The 8,898-nt window shown below is 34.3% G+C and overlaps 1 protein-coding gene across 4 annotated transcripts; it reads left to right on the top strand.

The window, feature by feature from the left end:
• On the top strand, nucleotides 800–7,969 carry LOC107613102 (protein CHROMATIN REMODELING 35). Of its 4 annotated transcripts, none has more exons than XM_016314957.2 (8): nucleotides 800–953; nucleotides 1,076–1,142; nucleotides 2,422–2,891; nucleotides 3,404–3,598; nucleotides 4,851–5,000; nucleotides 5,704–7,436; nucleotides 7,522–7,545; nucleotides 7,657–7,969. In XM_016314957.2, the coding sequence occupies exons 2-7, from the start codon at nucleotides 1,094–1,096 to the stop codon at nucleotides 7,523–7,525; spliced, it is 2,601 nt and encodes an 866-aa protein (XP_016170443.1). In that variant the 5' UTR covers nucleotides 800–953; nucleotides 1,076–1,093; the 3' UTR covers nucleotides 7,526–7,545; nucleotides 7,657–7,969. The 4 variants fall into 4 exon arrangements, 3 of the variants coding, with proteins under 3 accessions (XP_016170443.1, XP_016170442.1, XP_016170444.1); XM_016314956.2 differs by having other exon boundaries at nucleotides 7,522–7,572; XR_002352968.1 differs by having other exon boundaries at nucleotides 801–955; nucleotides 7,522–7,576.

The raw sequence follows: 8,898 nt of genomic DNA, 5'->3' as shown, positions 1-8,898 counted from the left end.
AAGACGATGACAATGGTTGCTATTGTCTGTGTATTCCTATGTACTCTTGGGCTATTTTTGTTTTTGAGAACAAGACACTGATAACAAGACACAAATAACAGAAACACAGAATTTTATATTTTTATATTTTATTTGGTGATAAACTAGAACAAATTATAAAAATCTAATTTATTCTCATTTTTTTCATTCAAAAAATTTGAGAAAAAATATAATAATAAAAATATAATTATAAAAAATTAAGAAAGATAAAATAAAAAATAAGTCGTGTCTCTTATTATCTTTTTTATTAGGATAGATACAAAATACACTAATTTAATATCTTTTGATATAATGTTTCTGTCTATATCTCAAACATAATTTTATATTTCTGTATCCTATGTGTTAATGTCATGTCTCACTAAACAAACATAACTTTGGAGATAATGATAATAGTTTAGAAAGGGAAAATTTGGATGAAGTTCGTTAGGAGTGCGACAAACTCCTCCTAAAAAACGCATTCTAGAAATCAAAATTAAAATAATTTGTTTCAAAAAATAATGTTTTTTTATTTATTTCAGAAAATCCTCTCTTTTTAATATTCTTTATATTTTAGGTAAAATTTCATTGTTGCAGATTAGGTGAATTCTCATTTTACAGCTTACACATAATTAGTATTAATAAATGTACAAAACAAGAAAATAAAAAATAGCATTTGAGCGATTATAAATATATGTTATCCGTTCAATCTAATTTTTAAGCTAAAATTGTTAAAAATAAATTTATAATTACATAATAAATTTTGTAATACAAATAGTATTTAGTCCCCTCCACTACCCACCGAGTGGCGAGTGCCCGGCCAAAAGGCCTTTCAAGTTTCAACTCAATAGTCACACAATTGTACTCTCTCTCTTTCTCACACCCACATTTCGTCGTAATTCCCCGATGCTCTTTCTTCCTCACTCACAGTGATTCAGGTGTATGTCACCTTCATACTCTTCTTTCCAATGATCAGAAAATTTTCCCTCTTTTTTTCGTTGAAGAAAAGCTCAAATAGTTTCTTAATTTTGATCATTTCCCCCTATGTTTGATCATTCAGGGTTTTTTATTTTGATCAATGGGTTCGACGGTGGATACACTCCCAGCTAAACGTCCCGCTCCAACTGGTATTCTTCATTTCCTTGTCAACCGTTTTTCTTTTTTCGTGTAATCTGCCTTGAATGTTGATTGCCAGGTATAGTCAAATGTATGTTTTGTTGTGTTTTCAGTTGCATTTTGTTTTTGATGTTCCTCTTTAGTTAACCGTTTTCTGTGGAATATTAAATTCCTCTGTTGAATTCGTGAGTATAGAACTTTTTTTTTGTTTTCTGTCAATTTATTTTGGATTTTTCCAATTTTTATGGATATATATTGTGAATTGTGAATTTGCTGTTGGTATATAGGGTTCTATAAGTCAGTTTATGCTTAATAGTTGCCTCGGTAGTGGTGAAAAGTGGAAACCTTCAAAGATAAGTACTTCTGATTCTGAGAATGAATTGAGGGCTACGTGTGTAGAAACTAGAAGTGAGGGTCAATAGTAGTTTTGGCTTCTTCACTGTCGTTGGTTGAGATTTCTCTGGTATGATGATGGGTGGATGCTTGTGCTTTGGATTGGGCTTTAAGTGGACAAGCTAGTCCACATTTTCTTTGTTGTTTGAAAAATGTAAACTGGTGAGTTTTCTAACATTAACACTTATAAATTTTTCGGTTTGGTTAGGTGCCGAATGGAATTTAATCAACAATGATCATTGGAGTTTAAGTCTTTTATCTCATGTGGGTTGCATTTGGAAGGGAGACTGGACTGAGAGACAAAGATTGAGAGACAGAGACTAAACTAAGTTTTTGTATTGTGTTTGGTGTAAAATGTACTGAATTGAGTTATGTTTTAGTATTATGTTTAGTTTAAGATAAATTTGGAGATTAAATGATAGATTTGGAATTTGAAAAGTTAAATGAGGGTATTTTTGAAAAGAAATGTTATTAAAGTTTTAGTATTCATCCCCAAAAGTTTCTGTCTCCTGTGTCTCCACTTTCTGGAGGTACTGAAGGGACTGAAATTTTGTGTCCTGGGACTGAAATTTTAGTTCTAGTTTCTTGCCACCAAACACAATACTGAGTCCCCGAGTCTCAGTCTCCGCCTCGATACCCTGATGTATATGCCCGTTTTGTCAGTTGGCATTGCATCATATTCAGTATATATCGCTTGGAAGAAAAAAATATTTATGTAGTTTACCCTTAGTATAGTTTTTCTAATCTCTCCCGTTAGTGATTTCATAATTTTCTGTGTTTATATGTATACTGCAAGCTGGTCAATTTTTATTTATTTATTTGAGAAAAAGAATAATGCATTAATGGGTGTTACTAGTGCATGAATTTTGACTTGATATATTCATTTTTGGAAACCAGAATATTCTTCTGAGGGACACAAAAGACTGAAATTGTCATCTGATGGCTCCCCATACTCAAATGTTGTGGATTACAGTGACCCATTTGCAATATCTGCTGTTCTGAACCGGCTTGACAGTGGGGAATTTGGAAGTGTCACGAAGGACATAGAGGCCCTCAGAGTGCAGAAAATGCAAATGTTGGGACCATACTTTGCAAAATATCCTTCCCTGATCAATCAATTATTGAAAGTGGCAACTAACCATACTGAAGAAACTGTCAAATTGGAATTTGAACCAGTTACTAGTGCACATCAGGGTGTGATAAAGTTGGAGGGTGGGCAAATTAAGAAGAATGTTCCTGCAGCCCCAACATCTATCGTAATTATTGATTCAGATGATGAGGATGATAATGATAAAAATTCTGATCCTCGATTTCATCAAGTAGTGTTACCTGCACCAGTAAGACCATCTCCTGCGCTGCAGATGAATGTAAGTGTTTCCTTTGCTTTTGTAATTCTTTGTATATTGCTACATTGAGAATTGAGATAATATGTATTGGCATGCTGGAGCTTTTAGTAGAAATGTGTTTGTACCCTGTTTACTTCAGTGCTGAGTTGATTGAAGTGGGTTTTCATTAGTTGTGCAACTGATAAAGTTGAAAAATGAAATACAAAAACAATGGGATATCTAGATTTGTAATTTTAAATTAGTAGTAGCTTGTACCATCCTATTTGTACCTGTGTTCTCCTTACTCCTACTAAGCACAACTTTAATGTTGAAATATGAATAGTTTGTTATGATATTTCCATTTATATTTCAGAATAGTTCAAACTCATTCATTTGGATTAATGGGTTAGGACTATGATAGCTTCCTTTATAAGATTCTGTGTATGCAGATTTACTTTGTAGCTGCTGTTATTTAGCAGATGCTGTTTTTCTAATATGCAAGTTATTTCAGTGACATCCATTGCCATTTTATGTGCAATAATGCTTGATAACAGGGTCATGCTTCCATTGAATTCGATGAGAAAAGTAAAGTTCCAAAAATTGAGAAAAGTCTGGATGGTCAAGATACGAGTCCCAGAGACAAAGGTATCTATGTTGGTATACAGGAGGAAGAAGATGAGGTTGAAGAGAAAGATGATGGCTTAGGTGATATTTGGAGGGAAATGTCAATGGCTATAGAATGTTCCAAGGTATGAATTATTGATTTTTTTTCTTCTTATCTTTTGTTTTTCAGAAATTGAAACTGTATTTGTCCAGTTAGTTTATGTTTAACTATTTGGGTACAATTTCCATGTTATCTCGCTTGTGGTGCTTTCCTACTACCTGTCTTAAGCTGGAGATATGGGGAATAAATTGATATTAAAAAATTATGGTCTAATTCTTTCTGAGTAAGGAAGTTGTTTCTTAGCACTTAGCATCATGACTTGTTAATGCACATACTGTAAGAAATTTTCTGAATGTTGTTATTAGCTAATAGAAATTATTTGGTTTTATTGTAGAGACAAGAAATGGATAGTGAATGTGATTTCTGTGTATTGAAACCTTATAATTAATGGAACATAACATTAATACTCTGGCACTTGATGCTCGGTGTTATACATGCTCTATTCATCATACACATATGCAAGTCTGCTATGGCATGTATATTTAGAGTATGCTGTTATTTTTACTCCAGAAATTTTTTTGTCTACATGGTAAAAGGTTGTTTGTGTTACGAAACCAAGATTGTTTCATGCACAGTTGTTAAGATGCAATCTTGCAAGATTGTTATTATTCTGGGATTGCCAAGGAAGATCATAAAATCATTGGAAACAAAGAAGCAACCTCGTTTCTCTATGTTTTTCATAAGAGAAGGGGCCACTTGGCCTCTTTCTCTCATCTTCCCCTAGTCCTTGTGCAACCACGTTCAACGTCAGCTGCTTCAAACTTGTGTTCTGTTCTGTGTTCTTTCATCACCTTAACGTCGATGAAGTCAAAGGATATGGTGACATCAATGATGTAGATGGAGACTGTGGAAGATGATAAATTTGATTATCATGGCCTTGATTTTCTATGTATTCATCATTCTAGTAATTTGGATCTCCTTCATTTGTTTTAATTATGTTTTAAGCTTATGTGTTGCAATGATGTAGGCGAGTTTTAAGTCGTGTATTTCCACTTGAACTTTTTATCATTTGAATGTAATTTTCAATTTAAAGTAGGATCTTTGATCTGTGTTACAATTACACAGTTTATGTGTTTCTTCCCTGGTTAATTTGTGGTCCTGCTTGCTATTTATTAGAGAATGATGCTACTCTATCATGTACATCAGATTACTTTTTGGTTCTAAATTATACTTATTATGGATGTCTTTTGGAGTTTCTTCAATACTAATTTTTTCTTGTAATATAGCAGCGTCTCTATCTTGCTATTTCACTAACTTGTTAATTGTATTTCTATTAGGATGCTTCTATGGATGTGCTCGATGAAGAAGAGGAAAAGGAGGAAGACTGTGATCATTCTTTTGTTTTAAAAGACGATCTTGGTTATGTTTGTCGTGTATGTGGGGTTATCGAAAGAAGAATTGAGACCATATTTGAGTTTCAGTACAAGGTTTGTCTATTTCTCTACCTGATTTATTTAATTATTTTTATACATATGGTCATAGACACTTGGTAAATTTATGAAATTGAGAATTTAGGCGTGGGACTTGAACTTAGATGCATAGATTGAATACTTGAGCAGTGCATGGCAACATGAAAAGTGAGACACCTAGGAACTCATTTTGTTATAGGGATTCTAGACAAAATATGCTGAATTTGGTGACTTTTTATGTTTGATTCTGATAGGGAACCAATATTAGGAGTATCCATGTATCTCAACTGCTAAGATAATATAGCAGCAGAGGGTAATTATTTTGTTTTAGGCAAGAATCAGGATTTGGTAAACTGAGAAGGACTGAACACTACATTTGCTCAGAGCAGTGTTATTTCATACTGTTTTGTTTTCTCTGGCTAACTATTGCCTTGATATTTAGCTCAGTAAATCAAACCATAGTGCAGTGGTTGTCGTGTGCTCTTTCTCTTCCCTATTTCTTTACTCTGTTGCTAGCTATTAGATTCACCTTAGTTTTGTTAGGCACCCTTTACCAAACCAACATCATTTAATAGGAGGTAGTCAACTTGTATCATGTGGCTTGCTCAACTGATTTGTAAAACATTACCTCATTCATAATACTAATGATATATGATGAGTTATACTTGGGGACAAGAAGAGTTAATTTGATTATTTTATGTTTGTTTTGATTTGATTGCAGGTTAAAAGGAGTACAAGGACTTATGCATCTGATTCATGGAGTTCCAAAGAGAAAGCTGCGATGCATGGGATCCACGTAGCTGAAGATGATCTTGTAGTGACTGATATTTCTGCACACCCGAGACATATGAAGCAAATGAAGCCACATCAAGTCGAGGGATTCAATTTTCTCGTGAGGAACCTCGCGGGTGATAATCCTGGGGGTTGCATCTTGGCTCATGCTCCTGGATCAGGGAAGACTTTCATGATAATTAGTTTCATGCAAAGTTTTCTGGGCAAATATCCCAATGGTAGACCGCTAGTGGTGCTTCCCAAGGGAATACTATCAATTTGGAAAAAAGAATTCCAGAGATGGCAAGTTGAGGATATACCACTTCTGGATTTTTACAGTGTGAAGGCTGACAATAGATCTCAGCAACTGGAAGTTTTGAAAAAATGGAAGGACCAGAAGAGTATCCTTTTCTTAGGATACAAACAGTTCTCCACAGTTGTATGCGATGATTCCACCAGCAGAGCATCAGTAGACTGCCAGGAGATATTGCTTAAGGTTCCTTCTATTCTCATTTTAGATGAAGGGCACACTCCAAGGAATGAGAATACTGATATCATGCAGTCCCTTTCCAAAGTTCGAACACCTCGAAAAGTTGTACTGTCAGGAACTTTATATCAGAATCATGTGCAGGAGGTGTTTAACATCTTAGATCTGGTGCGGCCGCCAAAATTTTTGAAGATGGAAACTTCTAAGCCTATTGTCAAGCGCATTTATAGCAGAGTGCATGTACCTGGTGTTCGAAACTTCTGTGATTTAGTCGAACATACTTTGCAGAAGGATACTGATTTCAGAAGAAAGGTGGCCGTCATTCAAGATTTGCGTGAGATGACAAGCAAGGTGCTTCACTACTATAAAGGAGATTTTCTGGACGAGCTTCCTGGTATGGTTGATTTCACAGTGGTGCTCAACCTTACCTCTAGACAGAAGCATGAAGTTGAGAAATTGAAGAGGCTTTCCAGGAAGTTCAAAATATCTTCTGTTGGCAGTGCTACCTATCTTCATCCTAAGTTGAAACCTGTTGCTGAAAAATGTGGTGAGAACTCCATATCTGATAACATCATCGATGAGTTGATTGATAAATTAGATGTGAAAGATGGGGTGAAGTCAAAATTCTTTCGCAACATGCTCAACTTGTGCGAGTCTGCTGGGGAGAAGCTTCTGGTTTTCAGTCAATATCTCCTACCTCTGAAATATTTGGAAAGGTTAGCAGTAAAATGGAATGGATGGAGCCTTGGCAAAGAAATTTTTGTCATCTCAGGAGAATCAAGCCCTGAACAACGTGAGTGGTCAATGGAAAAGTTCAACAGCTCGTCTGATGCCAAAGTCTTCTTTGGCTCAATCAAGGCATGTGGGGAGGGCATATCACTGGTTGGGGCATCCCGCGTAATCATTATGGATGTTCATCTCAATCCATCAGTTACTCGCCAAGCTATTGGCCGTGCATTCCGACCAGGTCAGACAAAGAAAGTCTTTGTATATCGGTTGTTGGCAGCAGATTCTCCAGAAGAGGAAGATCACGCTACTTGTTTCAAGAAGGAGTTGATTTCAAAGATGTGGTTTGAATGGAATGAGTATTGTGGTGATAGCGCTTTCGAAGTGGAGAGCGTCCCTGTGAAAGAATGTGGTGATTTCTTCCTCGAAAGTAATTCATTAGCTGAAGATGTTAAAGCTCTATATAGAAGGTTAGTACTCAATCTTGCTTGATTATTGCATCATATATTTATGCAGTTTCTTTTTCTCTAACTTCATGTTGTTTATGTGTATCAGGTAGGTTTTAAGGCAGGTTTATGTGTAAGAAGTCTTCTTCTCTGCTCCACTGTTGGTGCACATTCTTGTTTACATCAGTTCATCATATAGGACACAGGTTTTTTCTCTAATATTTGTCTTGTTTGTGTATGGCAGGTAGATTCTTGCATGCAGATAGGTTTTGAACAGGGAGAATCCTTCATGTTCTCTCTGGTTCTGGGAGTAGGTTTATGACGGTCTTGATCAGAAAAAATGGTAAAATCACCGAATGAAATAGTTTTTACTCTTTAGCTACAATTATGTGATTTTGAACCCCACTTTGAGCTGGGAGTTCCGTGCTCTTGATTTAATATCTGAGCTTGTTAATATGAGTTTTTTTTAGCATCTGTTGATTATTTGTTTTTGTTTTGAGATTGTACATGTCTATTTTTGTTTTGTTATGATTATATGCTTTTTCTCAAGTTCTTGATGATCTCTGTGTCTTAAACCAGTTAAAATAAAAGAAAAATCAGGTGAGATGCTGTAGTTTTAAAATTAGCATAATAAGACTTATGTGTTATAATTTTGTCACTTGGTCCTTGTTCAATTTGTCAACCAAGCATGTATTGTAAGTTCTGGTTATACACCAAAAAGCACAAATCGATGATCCCTAACGAGATTAAGGACAAGATTGAGGATGGAAAGAGGATGTAATAAGAATGGCGCTTCTTATCTTAAACTATTATAATATGAATTAAAGTCGGTTACGGTTTTGCAAATTTAAAGTAAGTTGTATTGTTTTAAAGAATAAAACAGTTGCCTCGTAATTTATTCTTAATTTAGGTGTACATTATGATCGATGGGAATGAAAACAAGTTGCAATTGCAAATTTCTTTTTGAAATGTATGGGGATGGACACTCTACACCTACTCACATTTTTCTTTTTCCATCGTTCATCACTTATTTTATTTTTTTGTTATTTCTTTTCATGACTTACGAAAATAACCAAAATTTTTACGCAAACAAGATAAACCTATTTGCACAAATATAAAATAAGAAAAATTGAAACATGAAAAATAAGAACAAAAAAGAACGAAAGAGGAAAAGGGACAAAAAAGTAAAAAAAAAAAGAAAGAAAAATAATGAGAAAAATGAACTCAGTGCATGCAAAAATAAGGAGGGCAGAAAGCTATTAGAATGAGCGTTTGGGGGGAGTTATTTGATACTAGAATGAAAATGAAGATTTGTTAAGTTTCTACATGAATAGAGATTTGCTTTTATTCTTTGGACACTTGTTATAATTTTATGACATAAAATACAAAATAATCTTTTATTTTATTTATATAAAAATTTAAAATTAGAATTATAGTTATTATTGGTTTTGTTAATATGAGATCTAGATAATATTATTATTATAAA

Source organism: Arachis ipaensis, chromosome B08, assembly GCF_000816755.2.
Source record: "Arachis ipaensis cultivar K30076 chromosome B08, Araip1.1, whole genome shotgun sequence".
Classification (NCBI taxonomy): domain Eukaryota; kingdom Viridiplantae; phylum Streptophyta; class Magnoliopsida; order Fabales; family Fabaceae; genus Arachis; species Arachis ipaensis.
Note: the sequence above shows the minus strand (reverse complement) of the source record. Positions and strands in the feature narration are given on the sequence as shown.

What these genes read in the sequence shown, in the direction of transcription:
- LOC107613102 (XM_016314958.2), top strand. Translation starts at nt 1,094, where the DNA reads ATGGGTTCGACGGTGGATACACTCCCAGCTAAACGTCCCGCTCCAACT. An exon ending in TAAACGTCCCGCTCCAACTG is followed by an intron (nt 1,143 to 2,421) that starts GTATTCTTCATT and finishes TTTGGAAACCAG; the next exon opens with AATATTCTTCTGAGGGACAC. An exon ending in TGGCTATAGAATGTTCCAAG is followed by an intron (nt 3,599 to 4,850) that starts GTATGAATTATT and finishes TATTTCTATTAG; the next exon opens with GATGCTTCTATGGATGTGCT.